At 41.1% G+C, this 26001-nt stretch overlaps 1 protein-coding gene across 2 annotated transcripts in view; it reads right to left on the bottom strand.

Annotated features, from left to right (window-relative positions):
- DNAJC11 (DnaJ heat shock protein family (Hsp40) member C11) overlaps positions 1 to 25680 on the bottom strand; it is a 66051-nt gene extending 40371 nt beyond the window's left edge. The window contains exons 1-3 of one of the 2 annotated variants that reach the window (XM_070603687.1): positions 25227 to 25680; positions 4964 to 5093; positions 2799 to 2872 (exon numbers count right to left, since the gene is read on the bottom strand). In XM_070603687.1, coding sequence (XP_070459788.1) covers positions 2799 to 2872; positions 4964 to 5093; positions 25227 to 25298 — 276 coding nt within the window. In that variant the 5' untranslated portion in view covers positions 25299 to 25680. Of the gene's footprint in view, positions 1 to 2798; positions 2873 to 4963; positions 5094 to 22589; positions 22764 to 25226 lie in introns of those variants that run through there. The other variant, XM_070603697.1, reaches the window with a different exon arrangement.
- Positions 25681 to 26001: the final 321 nt, after the last annotated feature.

The following is a 26001-nucleotide window of genomic DNA, read 5'->3' as shown; positions in this document are numbered from 1 at the left end:
TTGCAGACAAAAATAAACTGTGGATGATCTGGCCAAAGGATGCTCCTCCAAATGTAATCCAACATCTGAAAGTGCTGAGTAGGTGGTTTCCATTCCACTTGCCAGCTGTTACCAGATTCAACACTGTCAAGGCATTCTCAGCTCAAAGTTGAATTTTCACCATCAGGAAGAAGACATCAATTTCATTTTCATTGTAGGTATCCATATAAGCCCTGCTAACCAACTTTAAGAACTAAGATGGTTGGTTTTACAAATTGGGAATGGCTGCATCTCATTCCTTTGGAGCCCTGCTGGAGAATGACAAAGTCTCTTAAAGGTTAAAAAAAAAGACTGAAAACTTACCTAATGACTGAAAACAGAGCCAATATTTTATGCAATCTAAAAAAACTCACATTTCATCTCCAGCGTCCACCAACAGAAAGGGGGTGACCCTACTGCTGGGACAGCGGGTGACTGCTACACCTGTTGAGTGTTTTGATGCCTTTGGATGAAAGGTGTCTCAGACACTAAAGGTTTTAACAGTGTCCTTCATCCTTCACCGACTACTTGTATGTTTAGACCAGCAGATGTGTGGAGATGGATACCTGTCAGCAAAAGTTTAACAGTCTAAAAACACTAGCAACAGCATGAAGTGAACACACCCTCATCTCTGGGGCAAAAGCTACAACTGAAGTGAGAGAATACTCATATTCGACGAGCTGTAGAACTCCTTGAAGGAATGATGGTGCCAGCTTCATACAACGCTCATGGGTTCAGCGACACTTTTGCTTTACAGTATAAATAACGGGCTCGATTTTCCTACTGCATGTCAGGCGCCGATACATCTCTGAGTAAACAGTTGTGGAGGTATCCTCATGCAGTCTTCTTTGAAGGCATTTTTATCTTAAGTGAAGGCTTAGTATCAATGCAAAAGAAAGCCAATTCTGGTCAATGAGAAATTGATTTCCTTAGAATAGTTTACTAAAAACTACGAATATAAAAGCTTATCCATTCACCATCTGTGACTGCCTACATATTTTTGCAGTCACTACTGTGTGTGGTTTTGCTTTGCTCCTAATGGGGAGATAAGTTGGTTTGGCGATAGGAAACCACGCAATATTTTGCCAGGAGGATGCTACCCAAGTGCTCCATTAGAGTTGGGATAATGCTGCTGGGAATTAAAAACCTGGACTCTGAAGTGGGGGTATGTACGAGAGGCCTACAGCTTTGCAGTGGCCCTGAAAAACTGTAACCAGCCTACGTCTTCAAAAAACAAGGGAGCTTTAACATAGTGTCCAAAGTGTGAGGAGAAATTTAGTAAATACAACAGGCTTCTATTTTCCTTTCTGGACAAAAAAAATGTTAAGCAATTATGCCTGACACTTTGCTACAATAAACTAATGTAACATGAAACATTGCTATTTCCATCAAGCCAAAGGCCAGAAACCAAACACCTACTCGAGCCAGGGGGACATGTAGATGAAGTGAGGGGCCAGATGTAACACAACAGGGAGTGGTGAGGACTGGGACAAACTGGACAGCACAGTCAGTCTAAAGGGCAGAGGCTCCTCAGATTTAGTTGGGTACTGTCTCACAGGAAAATTCAGATACAGTTTTATCAGATTATCTGATTTCTTTCAAGAGAAGACAAAAGACTGGATTTTTGTGCACAACCCAAGTTTTAAATGTTAGCAACTACAATTCCTTGTGCGGGCAACCAAAACATGGCTACAGGTGAAATATGTCCCACAAACCACCAATATTAAGCAGTAGTGGAAAGGAAATAGAACCCTGTTTTGCTTCTCTTCTTTCTACTCCTTACCCAAAGGCCCTTAAAAAGTTCTCATACTAGAATGAAAAGAGACAGGCATACAAGCTTGAGATTAAATACCAAAACAACTTCAAGGGAAATCTTACACGATGATGAGAAAATAAATCAATGACAGTCAATTTAACGTTAACAGCCTAACAAAATTTCTTGGGCATCAAAACCAAGTTTCTTTAATGAAATTAAGTAATAATATCTATATGTTCTCATAACAATTTAAAGTTTTACAACTAACTTTCATATTCACATTTCTACTAGATCCTTGTATCTTCATTTTTCAGATAATAACATGGAAGTACAGTCAAATGACTTGCCCAAGGCTCTAAGACTAGTCAGTGGCAGAGCAAAAAAACCCAGAATCTTTGGAATTTTAGTGACTGTTAACATGGCATGGCTGCCCAGGCTAACCTATTTCATGGATATTGGCTCCTTTGTTTCACTCGTATATCTGACAACATTCTAGTATGACAGCGCATTAGAGATGGAAGGGTCATCCCAGACAGTTGAATCCAGTAGTTCTCCTCTTGTCTCTGCTTCCATTTTGTTCACGTGCACAACACGTCACCAACAGAAACACTTCCTAAATGCAGTTATTCATAACCTCAGGCTGAGAGAAGAGGCACAGAAATGTGGAGGGGACGGCAGTGCACGTGTGGACAGCACCGCATCCTTCCAGAAACTGTCTGCCTTCAACCCCACGACAGGCCTGCTCCCTTCTCTTGGGTTAAAAACTACTGATACAGTCGATCCCTCTTACTTTTCACCTGACAAGTCAGGAAACTGAGGAAAGCTGGACAAGTGACTTGCCCACGTTCACATAGCTACAAACCGGCAAAGCCAAGCCTACACCTCAATCTCTTAAACCAAATTACTAGGTGAGGAAGGGACCCTAACGTCTTCAAATATTCTCAAAGATATTATCAAAGGTTGCAGGATCTGGGGGTTGTTGTTGGATGACTTTTCTGGGTACCAGACGCACGGCTTCTCTTACCTCCCATCCTTCCATTTCCAGTCCTCTCTTTCCATATATATCATAGATGGCCCTGGTGTGGGGGTCACTGAGCACTGCAAATGAAGAACCAAACATGTTTACAAAGTACGAAATTCACTGTTCAGCCCTGACAACAGCAACACCAGGTTAGTCCATCTCTTTTTGTTCTTCCCCGTCCAACCACAATCTCCCAGAGACCCTCTTCATTCTCTATGCACCTTTCCTCCCAATAGCTCTTTAGATCCAATCTACGATGTGTTTAAAGGTGGCGACAAATGAGAAACATTGGATTTCTCATGCCCAAACTATTCTTAATTGTAAGGTGAACCTTGTAGGAAGCTGCACTCACCCTTGTATCACTAAAGGATAGTTGTTTTTAAAAGAAATTTAGTAAGTTTCTGTCACAGTCTATAAAGTGCCTTGGCTTCAAAGAGTTAATCCAGTTGCTAAAGAAGCATAATGTAAAACTAGGGACAGCCTTTGATACAAGGAAAGTCTGATTCATTATTTACTCTGTAGAGTTTCACTAACTCCTAAAACAGATTTTTTTTTTTTTTTGGTGCTTCTCCTCTTTATTTGTAAATCATTTTAAAAGACACAAACACCTGTCACTAAGGTGTTGGCCACACCACCTAAAGTGCATCAGAGAAAGATTTTTCAATAAGAGGGAGAGCTATTCAAAAGATATCAAACCGAATTTAAATGTCAGTAAAGCTAACAGTTGTTATCTTCCTCCTCCACTCTGCCAATTTCTGTTCAAGACCTTTGAATCTTTTCTCCCCTGAGATTTCCCATATATTTTTAGGTGTAATTAAAAAACGATGTAAATGATTCTATCCTTATTCAAACCTAATGGGAAGAAAGAAATGCTGACCATTGGAAAATGTGGGAGCCAAACTTCTTGAGTTACTCTCTAGGATTTAATAAGGAATTATTTATTCACTATTTGACTTTAGTCTCCCTCAGGCTAACGTGGGGGCCAGGACTGCTGCTGCAGCATTTTCACACGCACTGGAGGGGTTTTCCTGTTAACTCTTCCTTAAATCTCCAACTCAGTACCAACCAGCTATGCGGGTAATTTAGACAACAGTAAAACTAACACAGCCATTTAGACAACAGCACACAATAAAAGGAACAGACTTTTGATCAAGACCACCACATAAGTGGTCTGAATAGCGTCAAATTTGGTTAAAGACACAAAGTTGATTGCATACATGTATCATGTGCCACGGCCTGAGTTTTACTGGTCATTAAAATCTAATGTTTTGGTAAAACTATAAAGTGAAATACAGCATATGCTTTTATGTCTACAATGAGAAATCTTTATTTTGTAAAGAAACACATTATCTAATTTTGCAACTGTCTAATTAATCACCAAGCAGCTCTGGAACGAATAACGTGTTTTACTTAGTATACATCCTAAGAGAGATTTAATATTTTTTAATTTTTATTTTTAAAACTGTGATAAAACACACATAACAAAATGGATCATTTTAACTATTTTTAAGTGTACAATTCAGTGCCATTAAGTACATTCATACTGTCGTGTAACCACCACCACTGTCTATTTATAGGACTTTTTCATCATCTCAAACAGAAACTGTACCTATTAGTGAGTTTAATATTTTATAAACAAATATATTACAACATTTTCTTTTGAGATACATAAGATGTAAGTATAAAAATCTGAATTACTTGATTCTACTTCCTGTTAGCCCTCTTAACACCATTTTTCTTTCTTTCGTTAGAACTTTTCCTTAACTGAATGCTACAGCACCAGGAAAATCACTTTGAGATGGAAAATGTTCTTGTATCTTCTCACAAAGAAAAGAACAAAGAAAGCTTGTCTGTAATGATCAGCCTTTTACCTCTAAGAGTTCCCTGTAGAGGAAAACTCGTAAAGGATTTAAAACTTGTGTATCCCCTGCAGCTCAGACCCTGGTCTATTGCTTTACCTGTACGCTCATTTTCTACCTACTGGACACATATTGATCTCCAAAGCAAAATACTACTCTTCCAAAGGACCCTGTCAGTAAAAAGTACTAAACTAACCACCTCTTTTATACACCTCTGAGGACTCTCTTTTTCTATCTTCTATAAATCCAGTCTTAAAAATCGAATATCTGCTACCAGGGTGCTTCTAGGAAGCCAAGCCCTCCACTGACCTTCATAAGCCTGGTGAACAAGGTTAAACAGCCGCTCCGCCTGTGATTTGAGCTCTGGGTCTCTGTGCTTGTCGGGATGGTAAAGCATACACAGCCTCCGGTAGGCAGCTTTCAGCTCTTCAGAAGAGGCCTACAGAAAGAAAAATCCAATTAGGGAACAATCAATGCTCCTTAAATATTATCATTATCAGAATCAGCCTTGAAATGGGACCCTGTCAGCCTCTTTCCAACATGTCTGCTCCCTGCGTACAGGACATAATGAAGTGATGCTTTATTGCTCCAATACGGCTTCTTTCTTCCACAGTTAATAAAGTGATCATTACGTTCATCAATAGCAGTGTGTTTTGCTGGGAAATGCTGCTATCAGATGCAACGAAAGCTTCTCTCTACACTGGCTCAACATGCTCTGAGCTGAAACTAAAAACGTCACAGAGACCCGCATAGTCTCTAACCTAAGGTATTTGAAGTAAATCATGCCAAGGCACTCTCAACAGAGAATTTGTTCAGAAAGAAAAAAAAAGCTATATATCGTTAGACAGAATGGCCATGCATTTAATCAGTTTTCTGACAAAGGAAACTCAATGAATATTCATCTGTAAAAATCAAAGACAATAAAATTGTAAAACCAACATACTCCTCTAATCCCACTTCTAATTCTAAAAGGTAGCACATAACAGGCAAAAATGTTTCACTACCCTCTGGTGAAAAGCACCCCCACCCTCAAAACCCAAAAGGCCCTACCCCACACATAGAACTCTCCAGTTCTCATCGTCACTTTGAGGCACAAAAATGCACCACACCAGGAGCACAGATGACACAGAGAGTGAAATGGACTCTGTGTGTGTTTCAACCATAGAGAGGGAGGAAGGAAGAGGATGATAAAAATCCACATTCTCCTCTGCCTGCCTCACAGCCGTTAAGTTCTCAGAAACAGACTTCCTCAGAGGCCCTAAGAACCCTGTGCCATCTAACTGGCTAGCCCCTTGGGTCTGTTTTAGGGAGTATCATTTTCTTTAACAGCCTCAGGGGCCATTTTGGTCTATCAGAGGTGATGCTGAATGGGCACCTTTATCCAAATGATTTGTCAAGTAAAGAACACTTTATTTTGGGAGGTGACCCATCCCACCATTTTGACAACAGAAGCACATTTCTGGGTCACTGACACCAGCTAGAGGGGCCGGAAACACCAGGCCTCTGGGCAGAGGAGTGGGACCAGGTCCCCGGTGAGGATGCCGAGGATGAACAGTGCTCGGGGATCAGGTCCTGGAACATGGATCCACAAGGATAGCAGTCATAGGGACACAGTCAAGGGATCAAGGTTATAAGAGGAAACATTAAACTATATTTTTCAATAATTCCCACAAGTTTTGAATATCTTCCAATTCCAAGACTAATGAGTTTTTTCACCAATGAAAGAAGGCAGAATTTTACTGTACTTTAGTAATAATATTTGGCATGAAATTTAAAGGTTTTATAAATGTGGGACGAAGTTATTCAGACACTAGAAAACCAGCAAATTTGTGCAAGTTTACTAGAGATTTTCAATACGGAATTCGGAAGAACTCCAACAGAGAGACAAAAAATGTTATTGGAAAGACATGCAGAGGCATGTGAAGTGTCAGTCACACATACCCAAGAGGAGAGGCTGTGGGGGAGGCCCAGGGGCCAATCCCACACCCTCTCAGGGAGATGCCTTCACCTCCATGCCTGCCCCTTTCTTTGTCTGAGGGGTAGGTGGTTGGGGGGGATAATGTCTAAGAGCCCTTCCAGCTCTAACTTTAACTGCACAGAGGGTGTTTTTTTTTTTTTTTTGGGAAGATTAGTCCTGAGCTAACATCTGCTGCCAATCCCCTTCTTTTTGCTGAGGAAGACTGGTCCCGAGCTAACATCCATGCCCATCGTTGTCTACTTTATATGTGGGATGCCTACCACAGCACAGCGTGCCAAGAGGTGCCATGTCCACACCCGGGATCCGAACCAGCGAACCCTGGGGCACCACAGCGGACCGTGCACACGTAACCACTGAGCCACCGGGCCGGCCCCACAGAGGGTGTTTAAACTAGCAGCTTCTTAGGGTCAAAGATCTCATTGATTGAGCCTCTCTTTGCCTCCAAAATTTAGGTAGATGCCTGCCCCGTTCTAGCCCTAATCTCTTTCTTCCATCTTGTATTTAGTAGCCTTTGGGAATTACACTACTGAACACGTTTTTGTTGACTGCCTTCCTTCTTTCTCTCCATTTGGTCATCTGTGTGATTTACTCTGTGGTAACACACCAACCTTCTAATTTGGTTGTTAATAACATACGCTGTGGAGTCGAATGGCCTGTGTTTGGACACTGGATCTGTCACTTCAAAGCTCTGTGGCTTTGGTCAAATGAGCTTTCTGACCCTTAACTTTCTCATCTTCAAAAGGGGATAATAACAACTCTCAGGGACGGTGTGAGAAAGAATTGAGATAGTGACCATAATGTGCCTCAGATAGTGTCCAAGACACAGCAAAAAACTTACAAGCTGTAGCTCTTCTAAATCCTTTTCTTTGCTTTCTCATCTTGAAGCTGTGGGCACAGTCCCTCTCTCACAGAGTTATCGTGAGGAGTAAGTGAGATAATACATGTACAAGTGCTTTACAACGCCCTGCACAGAGTAGGAATTTAATCACTTTAGCTATCATCATCATCATCATCACAATTCAATTTCGATATCCCTTTGGTAGCATGCATACTGAAACTGAACAATTCAGAGAGAAGGCACCGCCCTGGTGCAAGGACAGGAGAAACATTCATTCCTGAAGTAGTCCATGCTTGCGAAAATTCACTGAGCTACATGCTTAAGATGTGCACTTCTCTATATGCATATTCTATTTCAACAAAAACAAAAGACTCCATAAAAGAGATGGGCCTCAACATTCCCAACTCTATAGTTTCTTTCTCTTTTTCCTACCATAGGATTGTTTCTCTGCCAACATCAATTATGCAATGCATTTCTCACCACACTTACCAATATGCCACCTGTACCAAACCCTATTGTTTTAGTAAATAAATAATTAACTAATGGCAAATAAAACATATCTTTTCCAGGTAGGTTTACTTATGCGAAGACGTAAAAGGGGCTTGTTCCTTTCTCTTTAAAAAAAATTTTTTTTTCTTTTAGTTTTTTTCTCTTCTTCTCTCCAAAGCCCCTCTGTATATAGTTGTATATTCTAGCTGTAGGTCCTTCTGGGTCTGCTATGTGGGACGCCACCTCAGCATGGCCTGATGAGCGGTGCCATGGCCATGCCCAGGATCTCAACCAGCGAAATCCTGGGCCACCGAAGCGGAGTGCACGAACCTAACCACTCGGCCACGGGGCCGGCCCTGGGCTTGTTCCTTTCTAAATAGCCATTACAAATTATTTTTCTTCTGCAAATTTTAACTGTTCTTTCTAGCATCTCATAAAAGTTAAAAGTGCAGGATTAGATAGATTTGACCGACTCTAGATTAGACTGCTATTCCCTGGTTGTTAAAATTAAGCTAGGTGACTAGAGAGTGGAACATCTAGCCTGCAAGACCTTCTTTAATCATATTAATAAATGGCTTAATGTGCTATTGATTAAATAATAGAAATGAGAAGTTTCATTTTTAATAAATATCACATTCAATAAAAGGTTAGATTAGGCCTTTCATCACAACTGAATAGCTAAGGTCATTGGTTCGATATTTCACAAATGATAAACTCTTCCACTATTAAGAAAATACCGATACCATTTCAAAACGTGATATCATTAAAAATGATACCTAAAGTCACACACTTATTTCTAAAATTCTATATAAAATTAAGAGATGTATTGTGCTTTAAGTCTGAAAAGTTTCACCATCTCAATCATCTGGTTATATTTTCAATGGAAAGGAAATCTATTATAAATTCAACCTTTATATATCATAAAATTCACAGTGAAAAGGTTCTTTGTGACCTGACTGTAGAGTTTAGCGGTCTGTTAAAACTGTTGGATTAGATGCTATACAATACAAAAAATGAATTTCCTGCAATAAGGCACAGAAAAGAAATAAAGGCATACAGATTGGAAAGGAAAAAGTAAAACGGTACTTGCAGATGCCATCTATGTAGGAAACCATAAAGAACCTACAAAAAAGCTACTAAGTGATTTCAGCGAGGTCATGGGATACAGGCTGAACATACAAACATCAATTTATTTCTATATACTAAAAACTGAAATTTAAAAATACCATTTTGAGTATCATCAACAAACACGAACTACTTAGGGATAAATTTAACAAGTATGTGCAAGACTTGTGCACTGAAAACTACAACACACTGCTGGCAGAAATTAAAGAAGGCAGAAAATAACGGAGATAAACCGCCTTCATGCATCAGAAGGTTAAACAGTAGTGAGACATCAAATTTTCCCAAAGCAATCTATAGATTCAATGCAATCCAATCAAAACCCCAGCAGGCTTTTTTTTTTAGAAATTGACAAGCCAATTCTAAAATTTATATGGAAAGACAAACGACATGCAGCAAAAAGAAATTTTACTTTCCTAGTTATTTTATCAGCCAAAATAACCTTAAAAAAGAACTGGAGGACTCACATTACCAGATTTTAAGATTTATTATATGGCTATAGTAATCAAGACAGTGCGATACTGGTGAAAGAACAGATCTATAGATCAACTGAACGGAAGTGAGTCCACAAACAGATCTCCTAAATATTGTCAATTAATTTTTGACAAAGGTGCCAAGGTAGTTCAATGGGGAAAAGATAGTTTTTTCAATAAATGATGCTAGAAGGGAACATCTATATGCAAAAAATGAACATTGACCCTTACCTTGCATCACATGAAAGAGACAAATTAAATTTTCCCAGATAAACAAAAGCTGAGGGAGTTTGTTTCCACTCTAACTGCCCTGTTAGAAATGCTCAAGGGAATTCTGCAGGGTGAAATCAAAGGACACTACACAGAAACTCGAAGCCATTTGAGGAAATAAAGATATCAGGAAAGGTAAACACATGGGCAATTATAGAATCTAATATTATTGTAAAAAGAGTTTGTAACCCTACATTTTTTATTAATAATTTAAGAGACTAATACATTAAAAAAAATTACTGGTCTAAAAGCTAGTCTTATAACTTTGGCTTGTAACTTCACATTTTGTTTCTACAAAATTTAAGAGACTAATGCATTATAAAAAACAATTATTTATTTTTTTGGACACATAATGTATAAAGATGTAATTCCATGACATCAATAACTAAAAGAAGTGGGACAGAGCTGTAAAGGAACAGAGTTTTTGTACATTATTGAAGTTAAGCTGGTCTAAATTCAAATTAGAGTGTTATAACTTCAGGATGTCAAATGTAATTTAAGATATTAAATGTAACCACAAAGAAAATAGTTATAGAATATACATGAAAGGGAATTAAAGCATTTTACTACAAAAAATTCAGCTAAACAAAAAAAGACAGTAATTTGGGAAATGAGGGATAAAAAAGATATAGGGCATAGAAAGCAAATAGCAAAATGGCTGAAATAAGGTCCCCCTTATCAGTAATTACTCTACATGTTAATGGATTAAATTCTCCAATCCAAAGGACAGAGATGGGCAGAATAGATTAAAAAAAAAAAAAAAGACATGACGCAACTGTACGCTCTCAACAGATGTGCTTTAGATTTAAAGACACAAACAGGTTAAAAGTAAAAGGATGGAAAAAGACATTCCTTGCAAATAGTAACCAAAAAAGAGCAGGGGTGGCTATACTAATATCAGATAAAATAGACTTAGAAAGGTATAAGACACAAAGAAGGACATTAAAAATTAAAGTCCAATACAGCAAGAAGATATAACAATATAACCATCTATGTACCTAATAACAGACCATCAAAATATATGAAAGCAAAAATTGACAGAATTGAAGAGAGAAATAGACAGTTTCACAATAATAGTTGGAGACTTCAATATTCCATTGCCAATAGCAGAGAGAATAATCAGACAGAAGATAAGGAAAGAGAGGACTTGAAAAACACAATAAAGCAACTAGCTAACAGACATATACAGAATACCCCACCCAACAACAAAGAACACACATTCTTCTCAAGTGCACAAGGGACATCCTCCAGGATAGACTATATGTTAAGCCACAAATTAAGTCTCAATAAATTTAAAAAGGTAGATATCACACTAATTATCTTCTCCAACTTACAATGGGATGAAGTTAGAAATCCAAAACAGAAAGAAAACTGGAAAATCAACAAATTTGTGTAAATTAAACAACACATTCTTAAACAACCAATGGATCAAAGAAGAAATCACAAGAGAAATTAGAAAATAGTTACAGATGAATGAAAATAAACAAAACACACCAAAACTAATGGGATACAGTGAAAGCAGCGCTGGGGGAAATTTATAGCTATAAATCTAAGTGTTTACATTAAAACACAAGAAAGATTGCCAACCAATGACCTAACTTTACAACTTAAGGAACTAGAAAAAGAAGAACAAACTAAACTCAAAGTTAGCAGAAGGAGGAAATAATAAAGATTAGAGCAGAGATAAATGAAATAGAGAACAGAAAAACAATAGAGAAAATTAATGAAACCAAAAATTGGTTCTTCAAAAAGATCAACAAAATTGACAAACCTTCATCTAGATTGACTAAGGAAAAAAAGAGAGAAGACTCAAATTACCAAACTCAGAAATAAAAGTGGGGAAATTACTGATTCTATAGAAACAAAAAGGATTATTAAGAGAGTACTATGAACAAATAATTGTACAACAACAAATTGGAAAACCCAGATGAAACTGACAAATTCCTAGAAATACAAAACCTACCAAGACTGAGTCATGAAGAAACAGAAAATCTGAATAGATCTATAAACTAGTAAGGAGATTGAATTGGCAGACAAAAACCTCTTGACAAAGAAAATCCCTGGACCTGTGGCTTCACTGGAGAATTCTAACAGATATTTAAAGAAGAACTATTATCAACCCTCTTCAAACTTTCCCAAAGCACTGAAGAGGAGGGAACACTTCCAAACTCATACCAAACTGATACCAAAGCCAGACAAAGATACTACAAGAAAACCAGAGAACAATATCCATTATGAACATTGATACAAAAGTCCTCAACAAAACACTGCAAACAGAAATCAACAGCTTATTAAAAGGTTTATACATCATGACCAAGTGGGATTTATTCCTGGAATGCAAGGATAGTTCAACATATGAAATCAACCCATATAGTATATAACATTAAGAAAATGATGGAAACAACCTCACACGATCATCTCAAGTGATGCAGAAAAAGAATCTGACAAAATTCAACACCCTTTCGTGATAAAAACACTCAACAAACCAGAAAGAGAAGGAAACTACTTCAGCATAATAAAAGCCACAAAGAACTCTTACAACGAAAGACAAACCTACAGGGAACATCAGATTCAACAGTGGCAGACTGAAACCTTTTCCTCTAAGATCAGGAACAATGGAAGGATGTCTGCTCTCATCACTTCTATTCAACATAGTACTGGAAGTCCCAGCCAGGGCAACTGCGTAAGAAAAAGAAATAAAAGATATCCAAATTGGAAAGGAAGAAGTAAACTGATCTCTATTCATAGATGACATGATCTCATATGAAGAAAACTCTAAAGAGTCCACACCAAAACACCTGTTAGAGCTAATAAATGAATTCAGCAAAGTTGTAGGATACAAAGTCAACACACAAAAATTAGTTGCATTCCTAAACACTAACAATGAACAATCTGAAAAGTAAATTAAGAACAGTTCCATTTACGATAGTACAAAATTCTTAAATTTTATTTTTGTGGAGATTTCCTCATGTTTATCTTCCAACTCTTCTATAGAATTCCTTATTTCTGTTATCTTATTTTTAATTTCCAAGAGCTCCTTTTTTATATATTTATTTATAAAGTATCACCTTATTCTTATTTCTTACATATAATGCCTTACCTCTCTGAGGACAACCTTCTTTTTGAACTCCCTGCACTGTCTGCTCTCTTCTAGTTTCTCCTTGCTGTCTGCATGATCTTAGAACTTCAAGTTGGAGCCGTCCTTCAAACATCTGATGTTTTTTTGCAATCCCTTTATACTTAATAGTAAAATACTAAAAAGCTATTTGGAAGCTCTGTATGTGTGAAGAGGCCTTGTTATCTGATGAGCTCCTCTGAAACACCTGCAAAGGGACCTGGAAGTTTCACTGAGCAGTCTTTTCTCCCTGACTGGTTAGTTTCTTCAGGGAAGAGCCCAGAGAACAAATGGAAAAAGCTGGAAGTCTCCCCATTGCAGGGTGTAAACTCTCAGGCATTCCCTGTTTTTGTTAGGCTGCCACTCTTGCCCCTACTGTGCCTGTGTCCAGGCTCTGAAGACTCTCTGGTTGGCCTTCTCCAGGAAATAAGCCTCCTGTCTCCTGGCTGGGTGGGCTAATGCGCTGTCATCTCATCAGCACTGAGTACCACCATGAAAAAGAAAAAAACCTTTGTCAATCTGGCAGACAAAAAAAGAGTACCTTGTCTTAAATTGCTTTTGTTTTTTTACTAGTGAGGGTGAACATTTTTTCATTTATTTGCATTTTAGATTTCTTCTTTTATGAAATAACCTATTCATTTCCTTCGTATTGTTTTCCTATATAGGGTATTCATCTTTTTCTTTTTAATTTCTCATTTTTACAAAATTAAACTTATCAACCGTCTCCCTCTTTTTTCTTTCTTTTTTTCTTGGTGGGGAAGATTGTCACTGAGCTAACATCTGTGCCAATCTCCCTCTATTTTGTATGTGGGACGCTGCCACAGCGTGGCTTGACAAGTGGTATAGGTCCGTGCCCGGGACCCAAACCTGAGAACCCCAGGCCCTGAAGCAGAGTGCATGAACTTAATAACCACTATGCCACTGGACCAGGCCCCAACTGTCTCTTTTCTGATTTCTGCTGAGGTACCATACTTAGAAAAGTCTCCTAACTCCAATTTCATCACATTCGCTTTCCTTAACAACTGAAGAAGTTGCCACATTTTCACTTATTTAAATTCTAGTGATGGAGACCATCTCTGGAATCAATGTGGTAGCACATATTCAAAGAGCACACTGCCACTCTGCTTTTATTTTCCATCTTCACTTAACAAAGTAAGCTAAAATGTGAGGAACACCAGTCTGTCTGAACCATGATTGTATTGGTCAGCACAGGCCAAGTCAGTGGTTCTCAAGTGTGGTGTGGGGCCCCTGGGAATCCCTGAGACCCTTTTAGAGGGTTCACATGTCAAAACTATTCTCATAATAAAACTAAGCTGTTATTTGCCTTTTCCTCATTAATGTATAATGGGATTTTCTTGAAGCTACATGATGTGTGATGACATCACTGTTCTGATGGTTAATGAAATGTGTAGTACTTATGTATCCGTATGTTTTCTAGAAATTTCTAAGGTAGTAGTTTTAGAGTACAAATACAAAAGTTTTCAGAAATTAGCTTGAGGGGCTGGCCCCGTGGCCGAGTGGTTAAGTTCACACACTCTGCTGCGGCGGCCCGGGGTTTCACTGGTTCGGATTCTGGGCGCGGACATGGCACCACCCATCAGGCCATGTTGAGGTGGCGTCCCACGTGCCACAACTGGAATGACCCACAACTAAAATATACAACTATGTACTGGGGGGATTTGGGAAGAAAAAGCAGAAAGGAAAAAAAATAGATTGGCAACAGTTGTTAGCTCAGGTGCCAATCTTTAAAAAAAAAAAAGAAATTAGCTCGATTGGTTCTCAGTTCTTTTACTGTGTACTGACTAGCTATCTTTGTTATATCTGCTATGATATCTGTATATCTGTAACTTCATTATTTTCCAACACACAGGTATTCTGAAATACTTAAGTCTGCCTTGTGCCTATGCTGAAACACAAGTAGTACACTTTGTGCCTTGTTTTACAACATTTTATCAGTTATTCAGTTTTAATTTCTAATTAAATATCGATAGCTATAACCCACATAAACGAAAGCTCTTTGGGGTCCTCAATAATTTAAGAATCTAAAGGGGTCTTGACATCAAAGTTCGAGAATTTCTAGGTTAGATAATACTGTGGTAACAAGCAACCCCAAAATTCCAAAGGTTTATTTCTCCCTCACTTCATATGTTCGTCTCAAGTCATCTAGCACTCTGCTTGGCAATGTCCTTAGGTCCCAGGCTGACAGAGCAGCCACCCTTTAGAAGCAATGCTAGTCACCGAGGCAGAGGGAAGAGCATGAGACCCTCTGGCTCACACAGGCATTGAAAGGGCTCAGCCTGAGCGTGACACACATCACTTCCACTCCTATCACTGGCTAGAACTAGACACAGGGCCTCCCTCAGCCACTAGGGGACAAGGAAATGCAGTTCCATCACATGCCGGGCAGGCAAAGAACCAACGTCTGGTGTACAGCACCCACACCTACCACAATGATGATATTGAATTCAATACTTTGAAGACGAAATAGAGCCTGAAAGCAATGACTCAATAATACCTCACACTTACATTCATTTTAGGAACAGCAAAGCCATCAGGGTTTTTGTTGCTGAAGGCTATCATTTCAAGTTCAAACTTTCCGGCTATATCTACCTTGCTGTTTTCAGCAACTAAGACTCCACAAACTATATCCTATTGGATTTTGGGAAGTTTGCCTAACTACCACAATTGAAGATTCATTACTGTCCATATGTTCCACAACAATTTGATTGAAATAAACTGCACCAGCTAATAAAAACCTATAATTTTTTATGACACTTGGTGCTCACACAATTTAAAGGAAAGGGCAGATTTCAGAGCTAATTTAGACCAAGACAGCATGTGTACTTTGTGCTGAGTAAGAGCTGTTTCACGAAGAGAAGGCGTGCTACAGATGATTTGGGGTCACTGAGTAGACACTGATTATACTAACAGACTAAGCCACTCACTCATCAGGCGCTAAAACACAATCTGAGCTGGACTTGAAAACACGTCCTACTTCATTTCGTAAAGGTTCCCACTACACAGTGTAAAGCATCACACAATAAAACTGCTCTCATACGCAGCCCTGCCATCCTGCGACGCTATTTCCCTGTTCAACACAGACCTCTGCCCTTCTCATTTCCATGTGGAACATCTTCAGAGGGTCTGGAAAGAAGTTCCTATACATGGGCTTCCTTCACAAACAGTAAGAGACTCCAACGATGCGTGTGGACTCACCCTCAACGTTGAGCGCGAGGCAGACTGTACTGCCTCATTCTGCCTGACCCATCTTTGCAAGGAGCATCTCAAGTAGAATAGGGTTTCAATGAGACTAACCTATGTTAGCGTAAAAATTCAGCACTATTAACTGAAAAAAGAAAAAGAACTGTACAAAAGGAAATTTAATTCACCTGAAACTTATTTACGTTTACAAATATCACTACTGGTGCTAGTACAAAAGATAAACAATTAACCTTTTCCCACTGCAATAAAGAAACATAGGAGGAAAATAATCAATATCTGCCAGATGAAAAAGGACAAGCCCAGCAGGGAAAGCTGTTCTTTCCTCTTCTAGCACGAATGTCAGTCTCGGACTGAGGCTCCACCAGCCTTGGCTTACTCTGGGCCTGAGTGTAAAGGCACGTGTTTGAATTTGCTCTCTTCCTCTTGTACCTGACTTTAGATGACGTTTGTAAGTAAAGATATAGAATTACCAAATTGATAATTGATAAACTCCTTCCAATGAAGTCCTCTAGAATGATTTGCTGCCAAAATTACAATGTCCTCCTCAAGAATACAGCATTTCACAAAATGCACCCAGACAAGGGGAGTAAGGTGTCAGCAAATACGTTATCACTTCAAGTCAGTACGTCTCCTGAATGCCCAACCTGCTCTAAGCACAGCAGGAAGTACAAAGGAAGTACAATATGGTCCCTGCCCTCAAGGAGATTACAACCTGGGGGGGGGGGGGGTGTTTTCCCTAAAAAACACACACACACATGGGTTTAACTAGACAATATAAAACAGAAATGCTAATATTAATGGTGCAGAAATAAGTTCAGGGCAGTCAGAATGCAAAGAAAACTTCATAGAGGCAGTGGGATCTAAATGGGAATGCAAAAGGTGGACTTTGAGTTGTTTCAGTATCCAAGACAGGCTGGTGCATTTCAGAGAAAAAGAACACCCTGAGGAAACAGGCCAGTATTGGGGACAGAGAGACAGAACGCTGACCAAACTGATAGGAGTAAAGGACTCTAAGTAGGGAGGAAGTAGGCAAGTCATTAATTCGGACATCCATCCACCTGCTCATTCATTCAGTAAACATTTGGTAAGTACCTGTATGTGCCCGCACTGTGCTAGGGACATAATGGTGAGTTAGACAGCCACCGTCCCTGACCACCGGGAGCTGGCTTCGCAGTGGAAGAAGGCAGAACACCACCACAAGGGAGGCAGAAAACAAATAAAACATCTAATTTATAAGGGGCTTTAAAAATGGAGCCAATAAATAAAAAATAAAAATGGAGCCAAGAGTTTGACCCTTGCCCAGTAAACAACAGGAAGTCATGAAAGGTTCCTGGGCAGGGAAATAATGTGATCAGTTATTACATTATATTAATATTATTATAATTATATATTAATATAATATTAATATTAATTTGGTACAGCCTGATTAAAACTGACACAAATCAAAACCAGAGAGATCTGAAGAAAACTACAGCAGAAATGTAGGGTTGAGGCTGTGAGGGCAGTCAATATCCTAGAAGGTGAAATGGAAATGAAGGGATCAGAGCCGTGGGAGTCCAGAGGATTCGCGGACCGAATGGATCTATGGGACAGTTGAAAGGGGCTCAATACTATATGCAAAAGAAAAATCAAAGAGTATCCCAGGTTTTTTGGCTCGAAAGCATGAGTTAGGGAGAAACTGGGAGGCAGTCAGGCTTGGAGGGAAGGTGAATTTGACAACCAAGCATAATGCCCAGAAGGCAGATAGAGATGTAGGGCTGAAGTGAGACATTTTAAAAAGAGCCAACCTCATGAGGACTGAACCTGCGGAAATTCTAAGGAGGACAGAGAATGAGCACCTGGCAAGGTAAGAAAGGAGGACCGAGAAGATCACAGAAGCTGAAGGAGATTTCAAGGCTGTCAATGGTGTCACAAATGCACTTGCATAGATTTATAGCACAAAATACTTCCACTGATATTTCCTCATTAAATGAGGAATACTTTTTTTTTGGTGAGGAACAGTGGTGCCAAGTCAACATCTATTGCCAATCTTCCTCTTTTTGCTTGAGGAAGACTGTCCTTGAGCTAACATCTGTGCCAATCTTCCTCTATTTCGTATGTGGAATGCTGCCACAGCATGGCTTGATGAGTGGTGCATAGGTCCACGCCCAGGACTCCAACCTGTGACCTGGGCCACCGAAGCGGAGTGTACCAACTTAACCACTAAGCCACTGGGCCAGCCCCAGGAATTAAACACTTTAATACTCACAAACCATCTTGAAGTTGGTATTAGAACCTCCATTTTAGAGATAAAAACAGTGAGGATCAAAAAGATTAAATGACTTGTCTAAAATGGGAGTTTACCTGATTATGGACCCCTGACTCAAAAGCTGGCTAGAAATTAACAACTTATGTAGCCTGGCTCAAATCAAACTTCAATTTTTTCTTTTTTTGCCCCAAATTCCTCCAGTACATAGCTGTATATCTTCGCTGTGAGTCCCTCTAGTTGTGGCATGTAGGACACCGCCTCAGTGTGGCCCGACGAGCGGCGCCATGTCCGTGCCCAGGATGTGAACGAGCGAAACCCTGGGCTGCCGAAGTGCAACACGTGAACTCAACCACTTGACCACAGGGCCAGCCCCAAAGCTTCGGTTATTGAACAGGTACCCTTATGAGCATGAAAGGCAACCTACAGAGAGGGAATAGATACTTACAATACATCTATCAGACAAGGACTCATCCAAATTATACAAAGAACTCAGACAAATCGGTAAGAGCATTCCTTATTAACTTTTATGCTCATGATACTAATAAAAATATACTGGCATTTACTTTACATAATAATATGCCCATTACTATGCTAAGCACTTACATGCATTCTCGCTTAATTCTCCCAACAGCTCTATGACAGTAAAATTATCGTCTGGATTTTATGGATGAAGAAACAGGCTCAGAGAGGTTAAGTAACTCGTCCCAGATCAGGCTGCTAGAAAGTCAAACTCAGACCTGACTTCAAGGGCTTTGCTCTTTAAGCCACTGACCCCATTCAAAGCTCCACCATCATCTTTGGCCTTTTCAAACAATCACCAACAAATGCTCATAGGTGCTTAACATGCAAGGCACTGGGCTCAGTGGTTTCCTTTTCCACAACCCCTGAGCTCAGCACACTTTTGGTGAGTGTAGGCGTTAGGTGGATGCACTATATTTCACACAATCTTGGAAGTAAGCCTCCTATGGCCATTTCAGGCCTCTTCACTCTGGAAACGTGGGCTTGAGAGAAACAATCAAATCATGAATAAGTCACAAAAGCTAAACAGGAGGTTGATCAAACAATTCCAAGTTTCTACAACCAGGAATAACCTTTGAAACTTAAGTTCTACTTAGAAGGAAAAAACTTACAAAATGTACAGAACTCATAACCCCCAGATGGCAATATAAATTTGAAAAAGGATTAGGCGATCAGTAACAACAGAACTCTAAATACTATAAAAGAGAAAAGGCAGGGCCCAGGTCACCTTTAAGGTTTATGGGGCAGATGGGAATCCTGCCTCCAGTGCATTTCTGCTGACAGCAGCGCGAGAGAACCAGGGAGCCAAAGGAGCAGAAATTCTGATTCCTGATCAAAAGTCATTCCGAGGGCTTGGGAATATTTTCCTATCATTCTACAATTTTGTTTTCATTTCTCTTCCTGGTCATGTCCATGTGTTTGGTGCCCTAAGGCCAGAGTCTTAGGGAAATGAGCTCAAGTTCCTTTCTGGGTCAAAACTGATGGTTCAGATCCTATCTTCAAATCAAGAGTTTGGCTTATTTTTCCCCTAAAAGCCTGACCTTATACTTTCTCTCATCCGTGTCCATCTGTTACATCCTGCCCACTCTTGCAGACTTCTTGTGGTTGATGTCTGTTGGCATTTTACTACTGAAGAATGTTCTGGCTGCTGCAAACTAGGGAGGGAACACTATGCACTCATCGCATGCAGAAGCGGTTCCAACACTCCAAGAGCCAAACAGGATCCAGCCAGCAGCCTACTGTCTCGGAGGAGGTCCCACTTCAAGCTCCGAGCTTCTTCACGGGAGTGGGATCTGCGTGATCCCCGTGCCATAGTGTGGGTGATAAAGCAGCAACATTCCCAACGGTCTTTTTTGGTGCCCCCTTTTAAATATTTATGCTATTTTATTTGTTCATCTCAGTTGGTTGTCTTAAATCCTTTCTTAAACAAGGTAGGGTATAAATAAAATACATAAGTAAAATTAAAATGAAAGTTTAATAAAAGTAAACACTAAAATCCCATACCCAAGCAAACCATGCTGCTTGCCTGTCCCACACCGTCTTCTCATTGTTTTATTACTGAACTCATGGCAAATATAAACGCTTTCAATTGAATTCTCTTTAAGAAAGCAAAAAGGAAAAAAAGACGTATTTTGGTAGATAATGCAGAACTAGAGCATTAAAATTTCAAGAAGCGATTGTTTGAAATGCCCAAAGCAGAAAGGTAATAACTAGCTTATGGTTCATTAAAGAAAACAGATTTTTAAATTTAACCTCATGGTGTTTGCTAATCACATTATGAGATGACATTGGAACTAGCTGGGTGTTCTAACAGCTCCCTCCTCATCCACAGGCAAGACAATCCCCTCCCAGGCCCCCACCCCCTAAGCCTCTCTGAGCTCCACCTGGGCATCCTCCTGACCCCCAGTGCTCTGTCTTCTTGTTGCCAGCGGCAGAACCTTTGCCTCTGATGAGGTCCTCCCCTCCTTGCCTGGCCCCTGCAAAGCTGACAGCTCACAACGACTCTCTCTTCGGGTCCTTCTCTGCCTTTAGCCCAGGCGCTGTCTTTCTGGATTATCCCTGGCTCTGCAGCCTACTCCCGTGCTTAGCCCCAGCTTCCAGGAACTATTGCCCCCCAAGTCAAACTCATGACCCTGCAGAAAGCAGAGCTCAGAGATAACTGTCTTTTGAAGACAACAAACTCGGTATTTTGAACAGAAAAAGCAAAGAAAGCTTTAGGAACTCATAACCTAGTACTTAGCTTAAATTCTGGCACTTTTTTATTAATACACTAGATGGACAGCAAATTTAGACAGGATGAAGCATACCAAAGCTTTCTATGTACATGTATGTCTTTTTTAAGTAAGAAAAACCTCATGCTTATCAAAATTCATGAACAACAATAAATATTAACTGAACCCCTACTTAACACCAGGCACTTGATATATATCCTCAGTACACTGCGACCCTCCCAAACACAACATCCTGGCTCACAGTAAGTGCTTGGTACATTATTTCCTGTCACCTACCTTTCAATATCAAAGAAAACAGAGAACAGAAAGATTAAACTACTAGCCTAGAAACTCCCAGGACAGTACTGGGATCTGAATACAGGACTCTCCGGCTGCAAAGCCCTACAGTGTTGTATCCGTCTACCGTCAGTAACTGCTGCAGATAAATGGAGACTCTGAGAGGTTAAATGACTCGTTCAAGGTCACCCAAGTGTGGGGCTGAAACTCCCACACCTAATGACCCAGCTCCTCAGCCTCTTCACTTACAGGACACCTTAGGAATGTGATGAGGTTTTTGGACAACCAAGGCTTAGCATTACTTGCCCCATGTAAACATTTTAAGTGAGGTCACTGTTGGGAATATCAAACTTTGAGCACAATGTAGTAAATGAGAAACGCACCGAAGGAATGACCTCAGACCCATCTTTATATCCCTCATTAAGACTACATTACCTGCCCACCACGAGGTCAGATAAGCAATGACTGAACAAGCACACAGTACTTCACCACTTTAGGGACTTGGGTGTGCACCTGGCTGAGTGGTCCTGGTTGGAGACTTGGGTGACTCTGCCCCCTAGGTCAAGCCTGACAGTGACCAAGAGCCCTTCCTCCACTGCTCTAGCCCTTTCCTTCCATCTGCAATCTAAACTCGAATGTTTAGCCCCACTCTGTGGCTGTGACCTGCAACCAAAGAATCCCAGACAACCAAAAACTAGAGAAAGAACAATGTACCCTGTAACAGGGAAAGAATGAAAATACAGGAACTTTGGGAAAACTTTTTATTGGTAGGTGATGACTTTGTATTTCTAGTTTCATGGCCATTACTGAAGTAAGCAGATCCCACGACAGGGACCTCCACACATGGAGTGCAAGGAAAAAACTTTTTTACTTAAGTTTATTTTTTATTTAGCAACTTTGTTTTTTTTCGAAAGTGTTTAAACTTTGAAAAAGGGGCTGGCTCCTTTAAGTCTAAACTGGCTGGGACTAGAGATCTTGAAACAGGTTATAAACACTGCTGAATGACACTCTGTAAAAATGAAACTCTTTTAAAGGTAATACAAACTGATGAAGTAAAAATTAGCCAATTATTTAGCAAAAACTTAGGTTTAAAATGTGTTAATTAAAATGTCTATAAAAAGTATAAAGATCAAGAAAATTTCACTCTGATTTACCGTTGAGGAATCCTTTCTTCAAGTCAATTTTGGAAAATCATCCCAGAATCTCAGACCAGTTACATTTTAGGCACCTGGTAAAACTAACCCAGGGATGCCAATCAGGTTTCAGAGCGGCCGGTTAACGACACATTACTCCCTCCCCTCAGTGTGCGGCAGGCAGATGGCTCCACTCTGTAAACAGGAAGACAGGAAATCCAGAACACGAGAGAAAGGGAATCATTAAAGATCATGAGTCTTGTTTAGAGCAGAATTTGGTGGTTCTGTCTAGCTGTCTGTTTCACTCTCTGGAATACAATTTAAGGGAATATTTTAAAGTTAGAAACCTGAGAAAAGAGATTCTTAACTGATTTTTGACATTTCTCTATCGCTCCAATTTTTATAATTATGTATCATGCCTAAAATTTTTAAATAAAATTCCCTGGTTTTGTCACAAGTGGGTTCCATTTGAAATTCCTAGGGAAAAGTCTCAGCTTCCTGACACTGACAGTTTTCAAGATACTCTTTTGAAGGTACTTTGAAGTACTGGTGGGAAGAAGATCTCACTTCCTACACTTATGCTTAAATGGCATCAAGCTGTGGAGCTGACAGCAAACACCTAAACAGGTGTAATTATCTTCTTCCAACCACACATGTAAGAAGACTACTTCTACTTTCCCTCCAACTAAATCATGTTATTTCAACTTCAGGTTGATTTCTGATTTCACACAGAAAAACCTCTAGTAAATATCAAGTGCAGATGTTATCTTCAAAGTTTCTCTTCTAGGAGAATCCTGATAGATAAAATCTGCGCACCACACCTGGAAACATTTCACTCTGAGTTTGCTGACAAAGGCAACACGAAGTGACTTCAGCAAGAGGTCATGTTTCATAGGGATTTCACTTACAGTCATAAATATGGGAAGTGCTTTCACTCACTGCGAGAACCAAAATGTTTTTTTAAGAAATATTTCTTTGGCTCCCACACATCAGTCCAATAATAATGACAAGCCCTAAAATTCCAGCAGTTTCAAGGTATACCTTTGACCAATGTTTACCTAGGACTCTGGCCAAGCCAATTATTCCAGATCTTTTTGATCATCTGCAGCTGCCTAAGATTTAGTAAGCCTGGTAAATGGGAAAATAGCTGCTCAATTACTGGTAATTATAAATGAGTGATAACAAAGACTGATTTCAGAAAAGCTGGTTTCATTTACTGCTTTGTTTCTAAGAACTGGAGAAAACTTAAAGAATAACTAGCTACATGGCATCATTTAAAGGGAAAGAATCTAAAGGCCAAAGAAGTGATTTATCCAAAGACCTACTGCTGATTAGTCACAAACTGAGAACAAGAATCTCCAGGTGCCCCATGGAGGCCTAATAAGAGCTGCAACTCCCCAAATTCCCAGAGTCAGACTTCCCCGGGCTGATTTCAGGCTCTAGTACTTTCTAGCGGTGCGACTTTGGGCAAATTACTTAATCTCTCTATGCCTCAGTTTCCTCAACTATAAATCAAGGATTACCATAATACCCGTTTTAAGGGCTGACATGAGAATTACATGAGATTACACAATATAAAGTGTTCATTCAGCACGGTGGCCCTGCACAAAATGCTCAAAAAACATCAGCTAACAGTAACATCATGCAGACTATCATTTACTGACAAAGCATGCTTGACCACCTTGGCCTAGGATAGCTAAACTTGTCTAGTTCTGATCACTGGACACGCTGAGAGATGGAATTAAGGATTCTCTGGCAGGGCTGGAAAGACTGAACCCAGCAGCTTAGAGATAAACGATCCACCTTATGACCTGACCTTGGAAGCCTTCCTGCCCTTCACGCTCTCAACTGGTCTAGTCAGCAAGAAAGAAAATTTACTGAACCCCTACTACGTGCCAGACACAGCGTGAGACTCTCTCGCGTTATCTTATTCAGTAACGAAACAGGCTATGAGCACTGGCGTGGGGAAATGGTGGCACATGCTGAGGCCGTGCTCGAGACACCACTTCTTTGCTGGCTTTAGAGCTTCTTCCTAATGTGCGGCCTTCGAATTGAGGCTGGATGTCCGGGAGACTCTTCCTTCAATTTCATGACAGCCGCTCAGGGGAAAAGAAGACACAAGACACGTGCCTCTGAGCCTGGACACACTTCAGAGGCGGGACGTCCCCATGGAAGACTCGGGGACCCGACAGACCCCCAGGGAGGTTCCCTGGTGGCCTTGACCTTGGTGCCTGAAACTCAGGTTCCCATCATGCCGGTCGAGGGGAAATGACACGGCGCCCAGCTAGGACGAGTATGAGAGCCGAGCGTGGCACCCGGTCCCGGAGGACTGCGACCCCCACTCCAGCAGCCTCCATGTCGGGGACCCTGTGCCCTCCTGTGGGTCCGGGGGCCTCTGGCCTTGCCTGGACACAGCGCATGCGGCACACCGGCCGCTGAGAGCAGGGGTAGAGGGCGGCCAGGACAACCCCGGCGCAAGCATCGGGGCGGCACGAACCGCCCGGTCGGCCGGCGATAGGGCACGTCGGGCGGGGTCACGCGGCCTCCCAGCCGGACCCTGGCTGCCCGCGGTGGGGACAAAGCGATCGCCACCAGCCTGGCCCTCCCGAACGACCGGGCCCGGCCTCAGCCCCGACGGCATCCTGCCGCAGGCCTCACCTCCCTGCGCACGTTCAGCAACGAGTAATAGTCTTCATTGTCCAGCTCCTCCTCGCTCAAGGCCGTCGCCATCTTCGCAACCTTTCACCCCGCCGAACAGACAAGGCCGTGCTCAAGAGGGACGGGCGATCCGCGGCCCTGACAGCGCCAGCCGGCGCTGTTGCGCCACAGCGGCCCCTAGCGGTCTGGAGTCGTGCCGCCGCCCGCGCCCGGTACCACTGCGCCTGCACTCTGTGCTCCTGCGCGGCTGAGGGCGGCACCCGGGGCCCGGGCTCCTCCACGTGCCGCTGGCAGAGTTAAAGCTCAGCCGGGTCCCCCTAGGGCTTTCCCTGGACTAGAAAGGGAGAGTTTGTAGTCACAACTGGGGTCTTCACCCTCTGGGCGCTGTAGAGACGGGCCCCTGCGACTCCTCCCTGTCTCGCCTGCTGAGTACGGGACACATCCGGATCCCAAATAGCCCCACGCGGGCGGGAGGCTCCTCGTGGCCCCGCTTGCTGACTTGTCTTTGCACAGGAAATCTCCGGAATAGAATTTGTTCCTGCCTCCATTGTTCTTGGTCTTTTCTCCTCGCCATGCAGAACCTTGCCCAGAGAACGGGCCTCTCCCTTTTCGTTTGGTATTGTTGCCCTATATTTAGGAGGACCTGGCTATTTTTCTGCTGCTTAAATGACCAGGCGATACCCATTTGGTTCCTAATATAATAGTCTTCGGCAGGCATGTGTACCTACAGCCCCTATCGCAGAGCCGTTCGCTTGTAAATTTCTACCTTATAATT

Source organism: Equus przewalskii, chromosome 2 (genome assembly GCF_037783145.1).
Source record: "Equus przewalskii isolate Varuska chromosome 2, EquPr2, whole genome shotgun sequence".
NCBI lineage: Eukaryota > Metazoa > Chordata > Mammalia > Perissodactyla > Equidae > Equus > Equus przewalskii.
Note: the sequence above shows the minus strand (reverse complement) of the source record. Positions and strands in the feature narration are given on the sequence as shown.